Source organism: Eubalaena glacialis, chromosome 14, assembly GCF_028564815.1.
Source record: "Eubalaena glacialis isolate mEubGla1 chromosome 14, mEubGla1.1.hap2.+ XY, whole genome shotgun sequence".
Classification (NCBI taxonomy): Eukaryota; Metazoa; Chordata; class Mammalia; order Artiodactyla; family Balaenidae; genus Eubalaena; species Eubalaena glacialis.
Window position 1 is genome coordinate 64,661,965 of NC_083729.1, and position 25,155 is coordinate 64,687,119.

Here is a 25,155-nt window from a genome sequence, read left to right on the forward strand (position 1 = left end):
GAAAGGAAATGCTATACTCCAAAAGGTAGTGTGATATGTACAGGCTTGAGAAAACATAGCACAAGTTGAAGTTCTGCATTGAATTATTGGGAGAAGAGAGTATTGACGCATTCCTAACATGTAGGGGTACACATTGGAGATTCCCCTAACCACCACTTAACCTTCCTATAACACTCCTGTCAGAGGCAGGATGATGAACTGCAATACCTGTTGGCTAGGCCCTTTATGTGCTTTATCTGTTCTCAGAAATGGGGACATTCACAGGGAGAGCCAGCTTAGGACAGGGAATGAGTCCAGATGATGTTTTAGTGGGAAGAGCATCCTTTGAGATCATCTGCTCATCATTTTATAGATAAGGAAACAGGTCTGTGTTAACTTTCAAGTCTTGTCCTGATGTCTCTGAGGAGCAGTCCACAGGTAGCTGGAGACATTTAACCACAGCAAAAGTAAGAAACTGAGACATAGATTTTAGAGGTTGTTTTCATAGGAATGCTGTATTTTTATCCAGTTGATCATCCTGCCCTAAAGAAGTAGCCAAAGATGAATACAAGAAGAACATCTCCTTTGCCTGAAGCATGGTAAAAGTTTGGGTGAGGGAGGGATGTTGCCCAGCAGACGTGGCTGATAGCAGCACCCACTGGGTGACTTCAGTATGAGCCACAGTTCTGAACGGGGGGACACAGAGGCTGACCTCTGTTTACAGTAAAGTCTGTTTCCTATAGTTTTTATGAGAATGTATTTTCCTCCTTTGTATGCAGTTTGAGATGAATAGGAACTTCATGTCTTTTAAATATTTTTTTGGCAATAGAGTATTTGTATACCACTATAAAGTGGGGAATAAGACTCTGGGTAGGAGGGTATCAGAAAGAACTTCCTGGATGAAGCGATGTCTAATGGGAGTTTTAAAGGATAAGCAGAAGTTTAATAGATTAATAGGGAGAAAGTAGAGTGTTCTAGGCAAAGGGACATGAAGATTATAGAGATGAAAAATACATGAAAAACCACATGAAGATGTATAGATGAGAAAACATGGAGAAATACAAGTAGTTCTGGTATGACCGGTGTGTTAGATGAAAGATTGGGAGTGGCTGGAGAGGAGAGTTTCAGGGGATGAGAGGAGGATACCAAAGGCAGAGAGTTTGCAAGCACAGGCAAGAAATTATGTGTGCCTGAAGTAAGAATGACATTGAGTAGGAGGAAGGAGAGGAGGAGTGGATAAAAGAAAGAATGAGAGAAAGAATTAACTGGTTCGGTGACCTGTTGAATGTAGGAGTAAAGAAGAAGCAGTCACAGATGACTCCTGAGGTTCCAGGTTGGATGATTGGGTAGATGGTGGTGCCATTCACCAGGATTTGAAATACTGGCAGGGAAGCAAGTTTGGGTATATGACTTTGAGATGTCTGGGGGACCAGCAGGTGTGCATCCAGTTGGATCTGTGAATCGGAGGTTCTTCAGCAAACTGATGGTAGTTGAAGTCTCAGTTATAGACATTTCACCAGGCTGACTATGTAGATCAAGAATGGAGGATACTATCTTTTAGGGTAGAGGATCTCAAACAGGAGGCCTTGAGGGAAGTATGGAAGAGATGTGGGAAGAAACTGAGGAGAGGATAGGTTAGAACAAAGAGATAGTTTGGGAGAGCCAACAGCATCACTACTGAAGAAGGGTCAATATTTAATGCCTTACGTGGTTTGTTATTATACGCATACTAGTCTTTTCAGTTAAATCCCTTAAGGTTCCTTAAGAACAGGGACTGAATGTTGTATTTCTAAAGCATCTAAACTGGTGCTGATCATATGGTGGTGCTCTACATATTTTTTGGTCAACTGGTCAGCCTTATTCTACCTCCATATTAAATTCTACAAAGACGTCAGATAGGTTTGGGCATGATCTCCTTACCTTTAATCTTTGTCATCAATGAGTGTGCCCATTGTTTTTTTGGGTTTTTTTAAAAATAAATTTATTTATTTATTTTTGGCTGCGTTGGGACTTCGTTGCTGCTTGCGGGCTTTCTCTAGTTGCGGCGAGTGGGGGCCACTCTTCATTGCAGTGGGCAGGATTCTCATTGTGGTGGTTTCTCTTGTTGCAGAGCACAGGCTCTAGGCATGCGGGCTTCAGTAGTTGTGGTGCGTGGGCTCAGTAGTTGTGGTGCGCGGGCTCAGTAGTTGTGGCTCACGGGCTCTAGAGCACAGGCTCAGTAGTTGTGGCGCACGGGCTTAGTTGCTCAGCGGCATGTGGAATCTTCCTGGACCACGGCTGGAACCTGTGTCCCCTGCATTGGCAGGCGGATTCTTAACCATTGCGCCACCAGGGAAGCCCGAGTGTGCCCATTGTCATGAAAGTCTTTCTGCTACCAGCAGACCCAGCATGCTGCCCATGAACTCACAGGCAGACGACCTGAGATTTTAGTTTTAAAAAAGTTCACCTGGCACACCTGATTCAGGGTGGGGCCCAACCATCTACCTGCCCACAGTGTGGATTTGTGATTGCCAGGAGGCAAAGTTCTAGCAGTCAATTATTGACTTTCATGCAAGTGGAATTAGTTATATAAACTTAAGGTGTTTGGCTTTACGTCCGCTAAAATTACATCAGGAAACTGGAGCATTATATAGGAAAAAGAAAATGGGTACAGTAAAACATTTGTGTGATTTTGACACCTACGCATTAATTGTACACCAGTTATCAACCATCTCTTTTTATTAATGTCATAAAGAAAAGAAATGCCTCAGCCTATATCTATACCTGGCTGTGAGGTTCCCCACTGGGAAAGTGTGGGTGCCCTAGTCTCTGTGTAGAGAGGTGGTAGAGAAGGTGGAAGGTTCATTTAGAAATTAAGGACCCCTCTTTCTGCTAGGTAGTAATGAGTAGTTTCTTGTGTTTAATATCTCTTGCTGATAGCACAAAGGATACATTTCATTCTCTCCCCAGCCTAGTGCAAAAGTGGAACAGATCATATTTTTCTATTTTGAGTATAAAATTAAGTGCACAGGGGAAAAAAAAAAAGCACCTAGAGCCACATAACCAGCATTTCCTCAAAAATTGGATCTTGCTCTACTGAGCTCTACCCCAGAGCTTTCTACTATGTATTTTAGGGAAAAAACGTCACTTCTCTCACTGCTCAAAGAGAGACATAAAAGAGATTTTACTTTAGGAAGAGTTGAGCCATTTCCTTGTCTTGTCACTTAACCTCTATGGAAAAGGAAGAAATAGTACACTGGGGACTAAAAGGAAAAATGATGACTTAACAGTAAGATAGCAAAATACTCCTTTTCTGAAACCTGGTGAAAAGAACCAAGACAAACAAAAATATAAGAGGAAATTTCATCAACTGAAATTTGAAAATGGCCCCAATCTTAAACTATGTGAATTCCAAGTGCTGTCTGCCAGCTAAAGATCAATTTGAATTGAAAAAAAAATGACATGAGGTATATACAACTCCCAGGGTTAGGAAAAACAATAGTGGAGGCTCAAAAGGACTCCACAACTTGGAGAGATGGACTGGAGACCACCCATCTAGAAGGCATGCACTTTGGAAAATCTCCTTTTCCTGCTCTTCTCCAATTTCTGATGGGGTTAAGGTCTGGGGTGAGGATGGTTGGCTGGAGAAGATGAGAAGCCATCTTAGGAGCCAGATTTGTAGCCAAGGGCCAACAGCACCAAACAAAGGCCATTTTGTAGAGAAAAATATTTGCTGAACCACCAAACAAAAATTCTGCAAACCATGGGGCTTTATTTTAACTTGATGTCTTGTCAGAGTGACCAGCCCACTCCCATATGAGGAAATAAACCAAAATCTTAGCATCAGGACAAAGCACAGCCCAAGCTTCCACACACAAACATACATACAGATTGAGAGGCATTGGCCCCAAAAAACAGAGGGCATAGAGACGACATTTCCCAGCTGCAGCTGTCCACAGCCAGCCCCAGATCCTCGTAGGCCGCTGAACTTTTGAACTAATAATTGAAACCTCTACAACATCTAATTCTCTAAGCTTAATTTCTAAGGGAAGAATTTGAGTAGTATCCAGGTAAATACAGAAGAATAGGGAGATTCTACCCATTCTGCTTTTGGGCAAATGAGTCTAGACCAGTGGCTTTCAACTGAGTGCCGTTTTACCCCTCTTTACCCCAGGAGACATTTGGCAATGTCTGAGGACATTTTTGGGTATCACACCAGTGTGGTTCTACTGGCATCTAGTGGACAGAGGCCAGGGATGCTGTTAAACATTCTACAATGCACAGGACGCCCACCCCCGCACCCCGCCCCAATAAAGAATTATCTAGTCCAAAGTGTCAATAGTGCCAAGGGGGAGAAAGCCGGGAGATAAACTCCATTGAAAGACCAATTAACAAGCAAACAAACAAAAAATTCAACGTGCAACCCATTCAGATTCTGTGGGGAAAAGTAGAGGGATTAAATATAATATTCAAGTGAAGACTTAGATTAGGAAATACAAGAAGAGTTTGAACAACTGATTTATACCTTCAAGAAAGTTGACTAAAATGTTCATTGTGAAACCAGAAATGAAAGATGAGGTCCTAGATTAAAGTGACAAAGAAGTCACAAGAGGTGTGGATTAAACTGCAGAAGAAGTGTGCCGTTTCACAAAGCACTTACAGTGCCCTAGAAGCTGCAAAAAGCAGAATCAGAGTTACAGGAAAAGCAAATCAGTGAGGAAGAAGGACAGGCTTGAAAGACCTCGCCAAAGTAGAAGAAGAAAATAGAAATGAACATAATCAGGGTGGAGATAAGGGATACAGAAGAGAAGCAGGAGGGATCCTCCACAAATTCATTCTGTTGGGAATATTGGGAACATTTGCTGGTGTTTCCAGCAAAGATCATGAAACAAATTGAACACAGGCAAGAGTCAAAGATAAAATAGAAAATGTTTTTTAAATGAAAGGAAATGAATAAAAATTGACAAATAATGATCTGGATGAAATTCAAGATGAATTCCAAGGATGAAGAATTCCCTACAAATAAATTAACCAAAAATTAAGTTGGTCATACATACTTGGTTTTTTTAACTTTTTTTTTTTTTTTTTACCATTTAAGATATACTTTTTAAAAACATTCTCTTAGGGACTTCCCTGGTGGTCCAGTGGGTAAGACTCCGAGCTCCCACTGCAGGGGCCCGGGTTCAATCCCTCGTTGGGAAGCTAGATCCCACATGCTGCTGCAGCTAAGACCTGGCGCAGCCTAAATAAATAAATAAATATTTTTTTAAAAATAAAAAAATTTAAAAAACATTTTTAATGTTTAATTTTTAAAAAACATTCTCTTAATTGAAACACATATAGGAAGGTATATAAATTGTAAGCATACCTCGGAGATATTGTGGGTTCGGTTCCAGACCACTGCAATAAAGTGAATATCACATTAAAGCCAGTCCCATGGAATTTTTGGTTTCCCAGTGCATGTAAAAGTTATGTTTGCACTATACTGTAGTCTGTTAGGGGTATAATAGCACTATATCTTAAAAAAAAAAAAAAAAAACCTTAATTTAAATACTTTATTGCTAAAAAATGCTAACTGTCATCTGAGCCTTCAGTGAGTTGTAATCTTTTTGCAATAGTAACATCAAAGATTGCAGATTACCATAAGAAATATAATAATAATGAAAAAGTTTGAAATATTGTGAGAATTACCAAAACGTGACACAGAGACATGAAGGGAAGCAAATGCTGTTGGAAAAATTGCACTGATAGACTTGCTTATCGCAGGTTTGTCAGAAACCTTCAATTCGTAAAAAACACAGTATCTGCAAAGCACAATAAAATGAGGTATGCCTGTACAGTTTTACAAAAAGCATGTACTTGTGTAACCACATCTAGATCCAGAAACAGAACTTTACCATCACATCAGAAACCTCCATATGCCCCCACCCAGTCACTTACACCTGACTCCCTAAAGCAAACTATGGCCTGCAGACCAAGTCTGGCTAACATCTGTGAACTAAAAACAAGTTTTTATGTTTTTAAATTGTTTTTAAAAATCAAAAGAAGAATAGTATTTCATGACTCATGAAAATTATGTGATGTTCAGATTTCCATGTCCATGAAGTTTTAGTGAAACACAATCACCCTCATTTGCTTACGTACTGTCTATGGCTGCTTTTGCTCTACATTAGCAAAGATGAATAGTTGCCACAGACACTGCATTCCCTGCAAAGCCTTAAATGTTTTTCATCTGGCCCTTAACATAAAAAGTCTACTGACTCCTGTCCTAAGGTAAGTACTATTCTAATTTCTAACCACGTTGATCAGTTTTGGCTGTTCTTGAACTTCACATGTATGTATTTTATGTTCTGGCTTCTTTTGTTCAATGTTGTATTTGTGAGGTTCATCTGTGTTGTGTAGCAATATTTGTAGTTCATGCATTCTCATTGCTGTATAGTATTCCATTTTATAATATGAATATACCACCATTTATCCATTAGATTGTTGATGGTCTTTTGGATTGTTTCCAGTTTGGGGTTATTATGAATCATGCTGCTATAAGACATTCTTATATACATCCCTTGGTACATGTATGTACACACTTATATACTTCTATTGGGTGTATACCTAGGACTGAAATTGTATGTGTTCAGCTTTAGTAGGTGCTGCCCGTTTTCCAAAGTAGTTGTAGCCATTTAAACTCCCACCAGCAGTACTCCACATCTAAACCAGCAAATGATATCAAAAGGCTTTCTGCCATTGTGGTAGGTATATCATCACATCTCATTGTGGCTTTAATTTGCCTTTCCCTGATGACTAATATATGTCCTCTTTTGTAGAGTTCAAGCCATTTGCCCATTTCTCTGTTGTGTTTCTGTCTTTTTCTTATTGATCAGTAATGTGAGTTCTTTGTTGGATATGTGAATTGCAGTTCTCGGGATATTGAGATAAAATGTTTGGCTTAAGAATTCTATGCCCAATAAAGTTGCCATTCATGTGTAAAGGCTTCATGAAAACATTTCCAAATATATTAGAACTTAAATTTTCTGGAGATGAATCAAATAAGTAACAGATCGGGGAAGCTGTACTGTGAAGGGGCTGGCAGTGAACGCTAAATGTATTATTTTTCTGAAACAAAAGGTAATGTATTTATTTATACTATACTTGAACTTTGTTGTATATTAAATATCTCTTTTATAATGGGGGGGGGTGAAATATGTTCACAAGGATACCAACAAAAAGCAGGAGGTAAAGTGAAGGAAGAGGTGTGAGAAATTGTATAAGGGTGCTGACTTCTTTCTTTCCCACAGTACCATTAGCATTACTAAAAGCATACTATAGATTGGTGGGGCAGGGGGAAGTAAAAGAAAATACAAAATCTATTTAAAAAGATAGGAAAGAAAACAAGGAAGCATAAACATGGAAAACATAAAATGACAGAAGACCATGCATATGTTACAGTAATAAATATAAATAGGGTAAACTCATCTACTGGGTTTGATTAATAGCACTAGACAGCACTAAGAATGTTAATAAACCTCATTTTACTATGGGAAAACAGAAGCATATATTTGTCACTGATTGAGAGCATATACTATATTCTATAGAACCTTACCCCAACCTTGCAAAGTATTGTCACCTGTCTGGCACTGTAACTAGCTACAAGCCCATTGCCACACTAAAGATATATATATAAAATGAGGATATATATATAATGATATATATCCTCATATATATGTAAATATATATACAAATTAGGAGAATTAAATTTGGGAATGTCTACTAGTTTTATAACTAAGCATATTAGGCTGTAAGTCCAGTTTCTTCCCATAGAATATCTTCTCCCCCATACAGACATCTAATCAAGGAAAGGGAAATGCATGTATATGTGTATATATATGTGTTATATATATATATAATCAGGGAAAGGGATGTAATCAAGAGAAACAAGACTTCTAAACAACTACTTGGGATGCCTTGTAAACTGCAAGGGGGAGAGAATGACTTTGGTTTTGCTTGGCACTTGGAGCTGTCTACCCTTTGTGTGTTAGTGGCCTTCCCAGAGGAACTTGACCATCTATTATAATTTTCAGGTTAGCTTGGTTTTGGAGCTTCATATCTTTTCCCCTAGCTGCTGGGATAGAGTTGCCAAGATTTTCTTCTGAAAATCTCCTTTCTCTGCCTTTAACTGTAAATTTTGAGTTTTTCTGATTTGGGACAGAAGGTACTCACCAAAAACTACATTATATTCTAGTTCCAGTGTGACACCCTACAGTCAATCCATTACTTTGACTTTTCTCCAGACAGTAGAAACTGGAAAAGAGCCCAGAAGTTCTGGCATATTCCTATGTTCTATTTTCCATATAGGCTGTAGTATTCTAGCACCTGTAAAGAGCTTTCAGACCACTACTTCCAACACCTATATTCTTACGTTCTCTCTCCCTGCCTAAACCTTGGTCTCTTTCCCTCCCCCACTTCACATACATCCTTCTATAATCCTCTCTGTCTTATGGTTCAAAATAGTGCATATTTGGAGCAAGTAATTTTTAATCATTTAGTTGAAAAGGATGAAAACATTTAAGCATGGATAGGTTGAGGACTGTGCTAGGTACCTTACATATCATCTAATCCTCAACAGATCTAAAATATAGAAACATTACTTTCACTGCTCTAAAGCTCATAAGGGCTGTGTAACTTGGTCACAATCATACAATTTGTTTGGCAGAGCCTAGACAGCAGCTACATACTGAGTTCATATTATACACCAAATACTGCACTTGGCCCTTTATGTATTTTACACAAGAAGGTGTGAGGATTAGAGAAGCTGGGAAGATAACTCATCACAGTTGCCCAGGTCTCTGTAAAATCTGTGTTCATTCTGCTGTGACATGGTTACAATAAAAATGTGATACATGCTCTGATATTTTTGTTGTATGAAAGGTGCTCTGGGAGTCCAGAGGGAAAAGGAGAAGTCCAGCAGGGTTTCACAGAAAAGGTGGCATTTAAACTAGGCCTTACGACATGAGTTTTTCCAAAGAAGGAAAGAAATGAAGGCACTGTGGTCAATGAGAAAACGTGTTTCAAGACACAGGAGTATTGCATGGTTGTGTAAAAGGAGCTGTGGTAGCTGTCGCAGGATACAAGGCTGGGCAGTGTGCAGAGATGGCTCCTCGGGGGCCTTGTGGACTGTGTTCTGGAATTGGGGTTCTGTCTTCTGTCTAGCATGGAGCCATCAGTGGGAACTGGTCTGATCAGATTTCTGTTTTGGAAGTATAACTGGTGGTATTAGGTAGGATGACCTCAGAGGGCTGAGACCAGTTAGGAGACCATGACAGTAATACAAGGGGGGATGAAGAGTCTCCATGAGCAGAAACCATAAGTGATAGACAACTTGCATCAGTTCATCTACTGGGCTGCACATACCATTGCCAACCTTTTGTTTGTTTGTTTGTTTGTTTGTTTTAAACCAGGAATACAACTGAACTCATTTTCACAACATTGGTCTTACTCTTACCCTTATTCTTAGTGTGGGTAATGACATATACACCTTTATGCTTGCATATGTGTGTGTATACACTAATGTATATGTGATTGTGTGTGTATACTAACTGTAGCATATTACACATGCTATACTGAAATTTGCTTGTTTCCCCACTTAAAATATCTTGGAGGTTATTTTTTGATGAGTAAATCTGAAGCTGCCTAACTCCTTTTGATAGCTGCTTAGTATTTCATTATATGGATGTGCTATAATGTATTTATAATACATAATGTATTATGGACATTTAAGTTTCTGATATTTTGCCATTAAAAATGATGCAGTGAGGGACTTCCCTGGTGGCGCAGTGGTTAAGAATCCGCCTGCCAATGCAGGGGACACGGGTTTGAGCCCTGGTCCAGGAAGATCCCACATGCCGAGGAGCAACTAAGCCCGCGAGCCACAACTACTGAGCCCGCGTGCCACAACTACTGAAGCCCGCGCGCCTAGCGCCCGTGCTCCGCAACAAAGAGAAGCCACCGCAATGAGAAACCTGCACACCGTAACAAAGAGTAGACCCCGCTCGACGCAACTAGAGAAAGCCCGCGCACAACAATGAAGACCCAACAAAGCCAAAAATAAATAAATAAATTTATTTTAAAAAAGATGCAGTGAGTATTCATGTATATACAATATCACTTTGTACATATGCAAGTATATCCAAATTCCTAAAAATAAATTCTTAGAAGAATTTGACATTCTTTGAAATTACTGAGTCAAACAGATTGGGCGTTTGTAATTTTAGTGTATTGCTAAATTACTTTCCATACTGCCTGTTTTCCTGTACCCTCACCAACAGGAGGAGTTATCAGACTTTGATGGTGACTCATCTGAAAGGTAAAACTGGTACTTTATTGTACCTTTACATATGTTTGACCCATTTTCATTCCCTTTCAAAGAACCAATTTTATCTTTTTTTCATTTATCTCTTGTATTATTGACCTTATTTAGCTGTAGGAGTTCTTGATCTGTTAAAGAAAGTAGTGTTTGTCTGGTATGAGTTCCAGATATTTCTCCCCAGTATTTGTCTTTTGGCTTGACTTTTGGTAGTTATTACTATAAATTTTTCTTTAGTTACATTTATCAGAGTTTTTGGTTTGTGTGTGTTGGCTTCAGAATTTCATGTTATACTTAGAGAAGACCTTCCCACTTCTATGATTATTCTTAAAAACTCATCCATTGTTTTTCTTCTAGAACTTGTATAATTTAATTTTTTGTATTTAAATCTTTCAACCACTTGGAATGTATTTTGGGGTAAGTTACTAAGTGTGGAGCAAAATTTTTTCCTCAGGTGTTCCAACACCATGCATTGAAAAATTAATCTTTCCCCATTGACTGGAAATGCTATAAGGTATCTTCTTATATATGGGTCTTATCTACCCAGCTAGACCATACACTTTTTAAAGCCCCAATTAGTTTTGTCCTGCTCTCTTTCCCCATAAAACTGAGCATGATGTTCTGCATAGAACAGGTATGACATTAATTTTTTACCTTTTAAAAATTGTGAATTCCGTATGTAGGCAAGTACACAAAGCATTCATGTACAGTTTAATGAAAATTTATAAAATGAACACCTGTGTGACCATCACCTAAATCAAAAAGTAGGCCCTTTCCAGTTCCCCAGAAGTCCCCTGTATACATTTCCCAATCACATTCCTCTCCCATCCCCCAGAGGCGACCACTCTCTTGACTTGTGACAATGATTTCCTTGTATTTCTTTAAGATTGAGCTGTATGAAATTGCCATTTTTTGTAGGCAAAAAATCATTTTTTTTATATTTTATATTTCAATTTAGTAATTTTACCACCTATGTATGGATCTCTAAACAGTATAGTTTGGTTGAACCTGGTTTTGAATATTATTTAGATATAATCTTACTGTATTCTGTGCTGTGCTTCTTTCACTAACTATGGTGGTGTAGTATTCAACCATGTTGTTGCAGTTTGTCAATTCTCATTGCTGGATATATGCCATTATATGATTCTACTGTGTTTTATTTATCTATTCCACTGTTGCTGGATTATGGGTTGTTTCCCATTTTGACTACTGCAAATATGTTGCTGTGAAAATCCTTGTACATTTTTTGATGCATGTGGCCAAGATTTCGCCTAGGACAGGATCAGCAAATTAGGATCCCCTGCATAGTTTCTTGTTTTTGCTTGTTCGTTTTATTAGCTTTTTACTATGAAATAATTTTACATTTATAGAGGAGTTGCAGAGTTGGTACAGAGAGTCCCTGTATGCCCTTTATCCAGCATCCCGTAATATAAACGTCTTACATAATCATGGTGCATTTAAAACAAAGACATTAATGTTGGCAGAATACTATTAACTATAGACTCTTTGGATTTCGTCAGTTTTTCCACTAAGGTCCTTTTTCTGTTGTAGGACCCATTGCAGGATAACACATCGCGTTTAGTTGTATGTCTCCCTAGACATGAAACAAATTTACCCACTGTAGTACAGTATTTGTGTAAAGTTCTTTTTGTTTGTAGCCTTATAGTATCCAGTCAATATAGTATTTTCCAGAGTTACTATTACATAGTCTTTTGAGTCATTTCTTTCACTTAGAAAAATTCATTTAAAAATCATCCATGTTGTTGTATGAATCAGTAGTTTGTTTTTTTTAATTGTGGTGAACTTCACATAACATAACATTTATTTTTAACATCTTTATTGTAGTATAATTGCTTTACAATGTTGTCTTAGTTTCTGCTCTGTAACAAAGTGAATCAGCTATATGTATACATATATCCCCATATCCCCTCCCTCTTGCACCTCCCTCCTACCCTCCCTATCCCACCCCTCTAGGTGGTCACAAAGCACCGAGCTGATCTCCCTGTGCTATGCAGCTGCTTCCCACTAGCCATCCATTTTACATTTGGTAGTGTATATATGTCAGTGCTGCTCTCTCACTTCGTCCCAGCTTACCCTTCCCCTCCCCGTGTCCTCAAGTCCATTCTCTATGTCTGCGTCTTTATTCCTGTCCTGCCCCTAGGTTCATCAGAACGATTTTCTTCTTAGATTTCCATATATATGTGTTAGCATACGGTATTTGTTTTTCTCTTTCTGACTTACTTCACTCTGTATGACAGTCTCTAGATCCATCCACGTCTCAGCAAATGACTCAATTTTGTTCCTTTTTATGGCTGAGTAATATTCCATTGTATATATGTACCACAACTTCTTTAACCATTCGTCTGTCGATGGGCATTTAGGTTGCTTCCATGACCTGGCTATTGTAAATAGTGCTGCAATCAAAATTGTGGTACATGACTCTTTTTGAATTATGGTTTTCTCAGGGTATGTGCTCAGTAGTGGGATTGCTGGGTCGTATGGTAGTTCTATTTTTAGTTTTTTAAGGAACCTCCATACTGTTCTCCATAGTGGCTGTATCAATTTACATTCCCACCAACAGTGCAAGAGGGTTCCCTTTTCTCCACACCCTCTCCAGCAATTATTGTTTGTAGATTTTTTGATGATGGCCATTCTGACTGGTGTGAGGTGATACCTCATTGTGGTTTGTTTGTTTGTTTTTATAAATTTTTTTATTTATTTTTGGCTGCATTGGGTCTTCATTGCTGCGCACAGGCTTTCTCTAGTTGCGTCGAGTGGGGGCTACTCGTTGCGGTGCGCGGGCTTCTCATTGCAGTGGCTACTCTTGTTGCGGAGCACGGGCTCTAGTTGCGCGGGCTTCAGTAGTTGCAGCGCATGGGCTCAGTAGTTGCGGCTTGCGGGCTCTAGGGCACACGGGCTTCAGTAGTTGCAGCACACGGGCATAGCCTCTCCGCGACATGTGGGATCTTCCCGGACCGGGGTTTGAACCCATGTCCCCTGCATTGGCAGGCGGATTCTTAACTACTGTGCCACCAGGGAAGTCCCCTCATTGTGGTTTTGATTTGCATTTCTCTAATGATTAGTGATGTTGAGCGTCCTTTCCTGTGTTTGCTGGCAATCTGTATATCTTCTTTGGAGAAATGTCTATTTAGGTCTTCTGACCATTTTTGGATTGAGTTGTTTGTTTTTTTGATATTGAGCTGCATGAGCTGCTTGTATATTTTGGAGATTAATCCTTTGTCAGTCACTTCGTTTGCAAATATTTTCTCCCATTCTGAGGGCTGTCTTTTTGTCTTATTTATGGTTTCCTTTGCTGTGCAAAAGCTTTTAAGTTTCATTAGGTCCCATTTGTTTATTTTTGTTTTTATTTCCAGTTCTCTAGGAGGTGGGTCAAAAGGGATCTTGCTGTGATTTATGTCAAGGAGTGTTCTGCCTATGTTTTCCTCTAAGAGTTTTATAGTGTGTGGCCTTACATTTATGTCTTTAACCCATTTTGAGTTTATTTTTGTGTATGGTGTTAGGGAGTGTTCTAATTTTATTCTTTTACATGTAGCTGTCCAGTTTTCCCAGCACCACTTATTGAAGAGACTGTCTTTTCTCCATTGTATATTCTTGCCTCCTTTATCAAAGATAAGGTGACCATATGTGCATGGGTTTATCTGTGGGCTTTCTATCCTGTTCCATTGATCTATATTTCTGTTTTTGTGCCAGTATCACACTGTCTTGATTACTGTAGCTTTGTAGTATAGTCTGAGGTCAGGGAGCCTGATTCCTCCAGCTCCGTTTTTCTTTCTCCAGGTTGCTTTGGCTATTCGGGGTCTTTTGTGTTTCCATACAAATTGTGAAACTTTTTCTTCTAGTTCTGTGAAAAATGCCCTTGGTAGTTTGGTAGGGATTCCGTTGAATCCGTAGATTGCTTTGTGTAGTATAGTCATTTTCACAATGTTGATTCTTCCAATCGAAGAACATGGTATATCTCTCCATCTGTTTGTATCGTCTTTAATTTCTTTCATCAGTGTCTTATAGTTGTCTGTATACAGGTCTTTTGTCTCCGTAGGTAGGTTTATTCCTAGATATTTTATTCTTTTTGTTACAGTGGTAAATGGGAATGTTTCCTTAATTTCTCTTTCAGATTTTTCATCATTAGTGTATAGGAATGCAAGAGATTTCTGTGCATTCATTTTGTATCCTGCTACTTTACCAAATTCATTGATGAGCTCTAGTAGTTTTCTGGTAGCATCTTTAGGATTCTCTATGTATAGTGTCATGTCATCTGCAAATGTGACAGCTTTACTTCTTCTTTTCCGATTTGGTTTCCTTTTATTTCTTTTTCTTTGCTTGCTGTGGCTAACACTTCCAAAACTATTTTGAATAATAGTGGTGAGAGTGGACAACCTTGTCTTGTTCCTGATCTTAGTGGAAATGGTTTCAGTTTTTCACCATTGAGAACGATGTTGGCTGTGGGTTTGTCATATATGGCCTTTATTATGTTGAGGTAAGTTCCCTCCATGCCTACTTTCTGGAGGGTTTATATCATAAATGGGTGTTGAATTTTGTCAGAAGCTTTTTCTGCATCTATTGAGATGATCATATGGTTTTTCTCCTTCAATTTGTTAATATGGTGTATCACATTGATTTGTGTATATTGAAGAATCCTTGCATTCCTGGGGTAAACCCCACTTGATCATGGTGTATGATCCTTTTAATGTGCTGTTGGATTCTGTTTGCTATAATCTGTTGAGGATTTTTGCATCTATGTTCATCAGTGATACTGGCCTGTAGTTTTCTTTCTTTGTGACATCTTTGTCTGGTTTTGGTATCAGGGTGATGGTGGCCTCGTAGAATGAGTTTGGGAGTGTTCCTCCCTCTGCTGTATTTTGGAAGAGTTTGAGAAAGATAGATGTTAGCTCTTCTCTAAATGTTTGATAGAGTTCACCTGTGAAGCCATCTGGTCCTGGGCTTTTGTTTGTTGGAAGATTTTTAATCACAGTCTCAATATGTGCTTGTGATTGGTCTGTTTATATTTTCTATTTCTTCCTGGTTCAGTCTTGGAAGGTTGTTCTTTTCTAAGAATTTGTCCATTTCTTCCAGGTTGTCCATTTTATTGGCATATATAGTTGCTCGTAGTAATCTCTCATGATCCTTTGTATTTCCACAGTGTTAGTTGTTACTTCTCCTTTTTCATTTCTAATTCTATTGATTTGAGTCTTCTCCCTTTTTTTCTTGTTGAGTCTGGCTAATGGTTTATCAATTTTGTTTATCTTCTCCAAGAGCCAGCTTTTAGTTTTATTGATCTTTGCTCTTGTCTCCTTCATTTCTTTTTCGTTTATTTCTGATCTGATCTTTATGATTTCTTTCCTTCTGCTAACTTTGGGGTTTTTTTGTTCTTCTTTCTCTAATTGCTTTAGGGATAAGTTTAGGTTGTTTATTTGAGATTTTTCTTGTTTCTTGAGGTAGGATTGTATTGCTGTAAAGCTCCCTCTTAGAACTGCTTTTGCTGCATCCTATAGGTTTTGGGTCATCGTGTTTTGTGTTTTTTTTGTTTTAACATCTTTATTGGAGTATAATTGCTTTACAATGGTGTGTTAGTTTCTGCTTTATAACAAAGTGAATCGGCTATACATATACATGTATCCCCATATCTCTTCCCTCTTGCGTCTCCCTCCCTCCCACCCTCCCTATCCCACTCCTCTAGGTGGTCACAAAGCACCGAGCTGATCTCCCTGTGCTATGCGGCTGCTTCCCACTAGCTAGCTATTTTACATTTGGTAGTGTATATATGTTCATGCCATTCTCTCACTTCGTCCCAGCTTACCCTTCCCCCTCCCTGTGTCCTCAAGTCCATTCTCTAGTAGGTCTGCATCTTTATTCCTGTCCTGCCCCTGGGTTCTTCAGAACCTTTTTTTTTTTTAGATTCCATATATATGTGTTAGCATATGGTACTTATTTTTCTCTTTCTGGGTCGTCGTGTTTTTATTGTCACTTTTTTCTAGGTATTCTTTGATTTCCTCTTTGATTTCTTCAGTGATCTCTTGGTTATTTAGTAGTGTATTGTTTAGCCTCCATGTGTTTTTATTTTTTACAGTTTTTTCCTGTAATTGATATCTATTGTCATAGTGTTGTGGTTGGAAAAGATACTTGATACAATTTCAATTTTCTTAAATTTACTGAGGCTTGATTGTGACCCAAGGTATGATCTGTCCTGGAGAATGTTCCATGAGCACTTGAGAAGAAAGTGTATTCTGTTGTTTTTGGATGGAATGTCCTATAAATATCAGATAAGTGCATCTTGTCTAATGTGTCATTTAAAGCTTGTGTTTCCTTATTCATTTGCATTTTGGATGATCTGTCCATTGGTGAAAGTGGGGTGTTAAAAGTCCCCTACTATTATTGTTACTGTCGATTTCCCCTTTTATGGCTGTTAGCATTTGCCTTATGTATTGAGGTGCTCCTATGTTCGGTGCATAAATATTTACAATTGTAATATCTTCTTCTTGGACCGATCCCTTGATCATTATATAGTGTCCTTCTTTGTCTCTTGTAATAGTCTTTATTTTAAAGTCTATTTTATCTGATATGAGAATTGCTACTCCAGCTTTCTTTTGATTTTCATTTGCATGGAGTATCTTTTTCCATCCCCTCACTTTCAGTCTGTATGTGTCCCTAGGTCTGAAGTGGGTCTCTTGTAGACAGCATATATATGGGTCTTGTTTTTGTATCCATTCAGCCAGTCTGTGTCTTTTGTTGGAGCATTTAATCCATTTACATTTAAGGTAATTATTGATATATATGTTCCTGTTACCATTTTCTTAATTGGTTTGGTTTGTTTTTGTAGGTCTTTTCCTTCTCTTGTGTTTCCTGCCTAGAGAAGTTCCTTTAGCGTTTGTTGTAAAGCTGGTTTGGTGGTGCTGAATTCTCTTAACTTTTGCTTGTCTGTAAGGGTTTTAATTTCTCTGTCAAATCTGAATGAGATCCTTACTGGCTAGAGTAATCTTGGTTGTAGGTTTTTCCCTTTTATCACTTTAAATATGTCCTGCCACTCCCTTCTGGCTTGCAGAGTTTCTGCTGAAAGATCAGCTGTTAACCTTATGGGTATTCCCTTGTATGTTATTTGTTGCTTTTAATATTTTTGCTGGTTTTAATATTTTCCTTTGTATTTAATATTTGTTAGTTTGATTAATATGTGTCTTGGCATGTTTCTCCTTGGATTTATCCTGTATGGGACTCTCTGTGCTTCTTGGACTTGATTGACTATTTCCTTTCCCATACTAGGGAAGTTTTCAACTATAATCGCTTCAAATATTTTCTCAGTCCCTTTCTTTGTCTCTTCTTCTTCTGGGACCCCTATCATTCGAATGTTGGTGCATTTAATGTTGTCGCAGAGGTCTCTGAGACGGTCCTCAATTCTTTTTTCTTTATTCTGCTCTGCGGTAGTTATTTCCACTATTTTATCTTCCAGGTCACTTACCTGTTTTCTGCCTCAGTTATTCTGCTATTGATTCCTTCTAGAGAATTTAAATTTTCATTTATTGTGTTGTTCATCACTGTTTGTTTGCTTTTTAGTTCTCCTAGGTCCTTGTTAAACATTTCTTGTATTTTCTCCATTCTATTTCCAAGATTTTGGATCATCTTTACTATCATTACTCTGAATTCTTTTTCAGGTAGACTGCCTATTTCCTCTTCATTTGTTTGGTCTGGTGGGTATTTACCTTGCTCCTTGATCTGCATATTTCTCTGTCTTCTCATTTTTTTTTAACTTACTGTGTTTGGGGTCTCCTTTTCGCAGGCTGCAGGTTTGTAGTTCCCGTTGTTTTTGGTGTCTGCCCCCAGTGAGCGAGGTTGGGTCAGTGGCTTATGTAGGCTTCCTGGTAGAGGGGACTGGTGCCTGTGTTCTGGTGGGTGGGGCTGGATCTTGTCTTTCTGGTGGGCAGGGCTGTGTCCGGTGGTGCGTTTTGGGGTGTCTGTGACCTTAGTATGATTTTAGGCAGCCTCTCTGCTAATGGGTGGGGTTGTGTTCCTCTCTTGCTAGTTGTTTGGCATGGGGCATCCAGCACTGGAGCTTGCTGGCCGTTGGGTGGAGCTGGGTCTTAGCGTTGAGACGGAGATCTCTGCGAGAGCTCTCACCAATTGATACTACGTGGGACCGGGAGGTCTCTGGTGGTCCAGTGTCCTGGACTTGGCTCTCCCACCTCGGCGGCTCAGGCCTAGCACCTGGCTGGAGCACCAAGACCCTGTCAGCCACAATGCTCAGAAGAAAAGGAAGAAGAAAAAAGGAAGAAAAATAAATAAATAAAATAATAAAATGAAAAAAATAAATAATAAAAATAAAAGAAGAGAGCAACCAAACCAATAAACAAATCCACCAATGATAACAAGCACTAAAAACTAAACTAAAATAAATATAAAAATCAGAAACAAATCAGTTGCAAACAGCAAACCCCAAGTCTACTGTTGCTCCCAAAGTCCGCTGCCTCAATTTTGGGAACATTCGTTGTCTAGTCAAGTATTCCACAGAGGCAGGGTTCATCAAGTTGATTGTGGGGATTTAATATGCTGCTCCTTGGGCTGCACGGAGAGATTTCCCTTTCTCTCCTTTGTTCGTACAGCTCCTGGGGTTCAGCTTTGGTTTTGGCCCCACCTCTGTGTGTAGATCACCCTCAGGCATCTGTTCCCGCCCAGACAGGAGGGGGTTAAAGCAGCGGCTGATTAGGGCACTCTTGCTCACTCAGGTCGGGGGGAGGGAGGGGTACAGTAGTCATAATTAGAATGCAGGGCGAGCCTCCGGCGGCAGAGACCGGTGTGACATTGCAACGGCCTGAGGCGCGCCGTGTGTTCTCCCAGGGAAGTTGTCCCTGTATCTCGGGATCCTGGCAGTGGCGGACTGCACAGGCTCCCGGGGGTGTGTGGATAGTGACCTGTGCTTGCACACAGGATTCTTAGTGGCGGCAGCAGCAGTGTTAGTGTTTCATGCCCGTCTCTGGGGTCCGAGCCGATAGCCACGGCTCGTGCCCATCTCTGGAGCTTGCTTAGGCGGTGCTCTGCCTTTCTGTGGGCACACTGGGGAGGAATGCTGTCTCCTCGCGCTCCCCGAAAGAATGGTCTCTTGCCTCTTCAGCAGGTCCAGACTTTTCCCCAACTCCCTCCCAGCTAGCTGTGGCACACTTGGCCCCTTCAGGCTGTGTTCACACAGCCAACCTCAGTCCTCTCCCTGGGATCTGACCTCCAAAGCCCGAGCCTCAGCTCCCAACCCCCGCCCGCCCCTGCGGGTGAGCAGACAAGCCTCTCAGGCTGGTGAGTGTTGGTCAGCACCGCTCCTCTGTGCGGGAATCTCTCCGCTTTGCCTTCTGCACCCCTGTGGCCGCGCTCTCTTCCGTGGCTCCGAAGCTTCCCTCCGCCCACCCCCGTCTCCTCCAGTGAAGGGGCTTCCTAGTGTGTGGAAACCTTTCCTCCTTCCCAGCTCCCTCCCAGAGGTGCACGTCCCGTCCCTATTCTTGTCTATGTTTTTTCTTTTTTCTTTTGCCCTACCCAGGTACGTGGGGAGTTTCTTGCCTTTTGGGAAGTCTGAGGTCTTCTGCCAGCGTTCAGTAGGTGTTCTGTAGGAATTGTTCCACATGTAGATGTATTTTTGATGTATTTATCGGGAGGAAAGTGATCTCCATGTCTTACTCCTCTGCCATCTTGAAGGTCCCCCCTAAATTAATCATTTTAAAGTGTACAATTCACTGACATTTAGTACATTCACAATATTGTGAAATAATCACCTCTATCTAGTTCCAAAACACTTTCATCATTCTAAAATAAAATCCTATACCCATTAAGTAGTAACTCTCCATTCCTCCCTCCTCCCAGCCTCTGGCAACCGTCATTCTGCTTTCTGTTTCTATGGATTTACCTATCCTGGATTATTTCATATGAATGGAATCATGCGATATATGTGATATTTTGTGTCTGACTTTTTCACTTATTGTAATGTTTTTGAAGTTTCGTCCACATTGTAGCATGTATCAGTACTTCATTCCTTTCTCTTTTTTTAATTGTGGTAAAACATACATAATATAAAATTTGCCATTTTAACCATTATTTAGTGTATAGTTTAGTGGCATTAATTACATTCACAATATTGTGCAACCATCACCACTATCTATTTCTAAAACTGTTTCAACACTAAACAGAAACTCTATAAGTCCCCATTCCCCACTCCTCCCAGCTGTTGGTAACCTCTAATCTAATTTTTACCTCTATGAATTTACCTATTCTAGATATATCCTATAAGTGGAATCATACAATATTTGTCCTCTTGTGTCTGGCTTATTTCACTTAGCCTAACATTTTCCAGGTTCATCCATGTTATAGCACATATCAGAATAAATCCTTTTTATGGTCGAATAATATTCTGCTGTATGGATATACCACATTTTGTTCATCTGTTGATGGACACTTGTGTTGTTTTCACCTTTTGGCTCTTGTAATAATGCTGCAATGAACACTGCATACAGGTGTTGTTTGAGTCCTTGTTTCCAGCTTGTTTGGGTCTGTACCTAGGAGTGGGGTGGTTTGCCAACCTCTGGTCTAGATTATGTATAATGATAAACTAAATTCCAGAGTGGTTAGGCCTCAGTCTTGATAATGCATAGTTTTATCAGATTTTTAAATTTTTGCCAATTTGGTCTGTGTGCAATGGTGTTTCATTGTGATTTTAATTTGTATTTCCTGATTTCTAATGGGGGTGAACATATTTCCACATGTTTATAAGCCATTGAACTTCCTGTTTTGTACTATGCTATTAATTTTCCTATTGATGGTTTGCCTTCCTAAATTAATATTGATGAATTGATGTCTCCAAATAATGTTTACTCTGTATTTCTGCAGAACAAATAGTGGAGAAAGATGAAGGTCCGTATTATACTCATCTGGGATCTGGCCCCACGGTAGCCTCCATCCGGGAACTCATGGAGGAGCGGTGAGTGATATACAGATGTCCAAGAAGAAATGGGCAAGTTGTTAATAGAATATGGATTTTAAGCACCTCTCGTTTTCATTGCCTTATACTAGACAGCCTACAGAAAGGAATCCCTGATACACAGACTGAAAAGTTGAATGTGGGATTTTCACCCCCAGTGCCCTGGGTTTCTTTCTGTCTATAGGTCTGCCCTTTACAGATCCCCATAACCCCCTTTTATCTCACTCTTTCTTGAAATATTTTTTATTAAAGAAATGGGGTTAAATGGTTGTATGTTCTGTAGAGTTTCCCATGGTCTGAAGTTTGCTGCTACCTTTCCTGTGGTATTGTTTAACAGGTTTTTCTGCCCTGTTTTGTGTAAATTGGTTAGATCTAAAGGCTTGATCAGAATCAGATTGTTTCTTTCTTTCAAAACTACTTCCTAGGTGGTGTTTTGTACCACCAATAGGAGAAATGTATGCCTTGTCTTTGGCCAGTGGGCACCTATTCACATTGTCTCCTAAGTCCTTTTGACATGATCCTAGGAGTTCTTGATTTCTCGTATTGTTATTGGGGGAAGAAGTATTTAGAAAACAGACTCTGGGTGCTGGGGGTGCTCATTTTCTAGGCCATTTCAGTAGAAAGAGCCAAGATGTATGTGTAGGTTTTTTATTTTTGCTATTGCTTAGTGATTAAATACATACACTGAGTTTATATACACTTCCAATTCGAACTCAAGACTATAGGGCTTTTACTTAACAGCTCTGTTTTGCTTTTTTAAGCAGTTTTGTACAGATAGAAACTTTAAAATCTATGTACGTGTCCACAGTAGATATTAAATACTGTGAGTTCCAGTGTGTAGAGAGGTAAAAATAGCTTGGTGATTGAGAGCATATGGACACTGGAGCTAGACTAAGGTCCAGTCCTGGCCCTTCCACTTACTGATGAGTTCTTTGGTAAGTTGCTTTACTTCTCTGTGACTGATGAGTTCTTTGGTAAGTTGCTTTACTTCTCTGTGACTGATGAGTTCTTTGGTAAGTTGCTTTACTTCTCTGTGACTCGGTTTTCTTATCTGCAAAATGGAGAAAATAAAAGTACATACATTGGAGGAGAGTTATGAAGATAAACTGAATTGATGTCTGGAAAGCACTTAGTGCTTACTAGTAAATGTTACATACAGGGTGTCTACATCATATCTGCATTTACTGACTGCATTTTTTTAACAAACATTAGTATTTTAATAGTAAAGGCGTAAATTATGTAAGACATAAACATGTTTGCTCATACATATACATAGACATACAGATGTGTGGAAGGCTGGGGGCTGAGAATTGTAGCTTAGAATTTCTACAAATTTGGGGACCAGATTTTGTCTGACCAGGGTAACTAATACTGTCATTAATATAGCAGGGAACATGATTTTGAACTAAATAACTGTAGTGATATCCCCGAATGCATAAAAGGTAAGATGGATGGAGCACAGTGATCTGCTGTAAACACTCTTAATTATCGTGTACCATCTGGAAACATTTATATTCATAGTAGCCCATCAGAAAAGCATTTGATCCAAGACCCAATCTGTAAATTCAAGACTGATTGAAAGAGCACCTCTGAGTCCATAAGAATCATCAAAAAGTCTACAAATAACAAATGTTGGCAAGGATGTAGAGAAAAGGGAACCCTAGTACACTGTTGGTGAGAATGAAACATTTAAAACAGTGTGTGGGTTATTCATGCACGCCTGCATGTGCCCACATGTGTATGTGTTGCAGCTTCGAGGTTGGAGTGGGCATTGTTTTGGCCAGCGATTTTGTTTTTTAACATCTTTATTGGAGTATTAATTGCTTTACAATGGTGTGTTAGTTTCTGCTTTATAACGAAGTGAATCAGCTATACATATACATATATCCCCATATCTCTTCCCTCTTGCGTCTCCCTCCCTCCCACCCTCCCTATCCCACTCCTCTAGGTGGTCACAAAGCACCGAGCTGATCTCCCTGTGCTATGCGGCTGCTTCCCACTAGCTATCGATTTTACATTTGGTAGTGTATATATGTCCATGCCACTCTCTCACTTTGTCCCGGCTTACCCTTCCCCCTCCCTGTGTCCTCAAGTCCATTCTCTAGTGGGTCTGCGTCTTTATTCCCATCCTGCCCCCAGGTTCTTCATTACCTTTTTTTTTTTTTTTTAGATTCCATATATGTGTTAGCATACGGTATTTGTTTTTCTCTTTCTGACTTACTTCACTCTGTATGACAGACTCTAGGTCCATCCACCTCACTACAAATAACTCAATTTCGTTTCTTTTTATGGCTGAGTAATATTCCATGGTATATATGTGCCACATCTTCTTTATCCATTCATCTGTGGATGGAGACTTAGGTTGCTTCCATGTCCTTGCTATTGTAAATAGTGCTGCAATGAACATTGTGATACATGACTCTTTGGCTTATGGTTTTCTCAGGGTATATGCCCAGTAGTGGGATTTCTTGGTCATATGCTAGTTCTATTTTTAGTTTTTTAAGGAACCTCCATACTGTTCTCCATAGTGGCTGTATCAATTTACATTCCCACCAACAGTGCAAGAGGGTTCCCTTTTCTCCACACCCTCTCCAGCATTTATGGTTTGTAGATTTTTTGATGATGGCCATTCTGACTAGTGTGAGGTGATACCTCATTGTAGTTTTGGTTTGCATTTCTCTAATGATTAATGATGTTGAGCATTCTTTTTGGCCAGCGATTTTTGTGAGGAATCTTGACACTATTGTTTACAGGTTGAGGGCTGCAGGGGAGTCAAATGTACAAGTTTGATCTGGGACAGTTTTTATGTGTGTTTGTTTTTTGGTAACAATTTTGCAAGATTTCTAGACAGCTCTCTCAATAACTTTTAGTTATGGAAGAGTATGTTTTGAAACAAGGATTAAGAGATAATGATAAAGTTGAGATTTGTCCTTTTTTTTTTTTTTTTGTCATTGCTTTAAAAATAACAGCCAAGTGTAGATTCTTCAGAAACTGATCCAAGGGAGGAATTCCTCTCAAGACCAGGAATACTTGTGTTTTCCCTCAGCAACTGGTTTATTTTTATCTTAAGGGCCTTGTAAATCATGGAACAGATTGTGTTTCCATCTTTATGTTGGCTGCTAGTAAGCTTAGAGCCAGATTTGTGTATCCTCATTAGGAGGAACGTAATTTCTCATCTTTGGCCCGTGGGAGCCTGTTCAGGTTCACTTCTGAGTCCTTTTGACATGACCCTAAGGAGTCTTCATTAGCTTCCTTGATTTCTCATGTGATGAAATGTTCTAGGCTCATCTCTTAAAAATACGCACAAGATCCCACCGTTTGCATTTTGCATAACAACATCATGTCTGTCTGTTTCCCCCTTTACTCTGATTTCATCACCTGTTATTTTTATCACATAGACATCTTTTTAAGCTCCTTCTGGAACATGAGGGGAATGAATGATTGCTGAAAATCACCTGGGAGGGGGTCTAGTTTGTGAATGATCCAGGCTGTCTCTTTCTCTAGACTTCCCGCCCAACCCTTTCTCTGCAGGACCGCTCCACTGCCAGGAGTTGGCCAAGGCAAGGAGGGAAGAAAACTGAAATCCAGGGGATGTTGGTTCTTTTAGTTTATCTGGGAAAGACTGTGAAAGGAGGAGGTTGAAAGCAAGTCCTAAAATATTATCAGATTTGTTAATGGGTTCCATACCTCCTGGGTACCCAGGTCCTTGTTGTCATAGATAATTGGAGTCAGGTGTTCAAACCCATATCTGAGAATGGCCTGCTGCACAGGGCCACATGTCCTCTAACTGGAAAGGGGATTCTCTGCAGCCTAGGAGTTCATTAAATATTCATTCTAGGAATGGAAGCACCAACACCATGCCAGCAAATCCTCTGCGTTT

At 39.6% G+C, this 25,155-nt stretch overlaps 1 protein-coding gene across 5 annotated transcripts in view; it reads left to right on the forward strand.

The window, feature by feature from the left end:
- The window catches only part of TET3 (tet methylcytosine dioxygenase 3), a 108,398-nt gene that overhangs the window by 59,059 nt on the left and 24,184 nt on the right, over positions 1–25,155 (forward strand). For all 5 annotated transcript variants that reach the window (XM_061168642.1, XM_061168641.1, XM_061168643.1 and 2 more), the window contains one exon: positions 21,185–21,275. In XM_061168642.1, the coding sequence (XP_061024625.1) occupies positions 21,185–21,275 (91 nt within the window). The remainder of the gene's footprint in view (positions 1–21,184; positions 21,276–25,155) is intronic.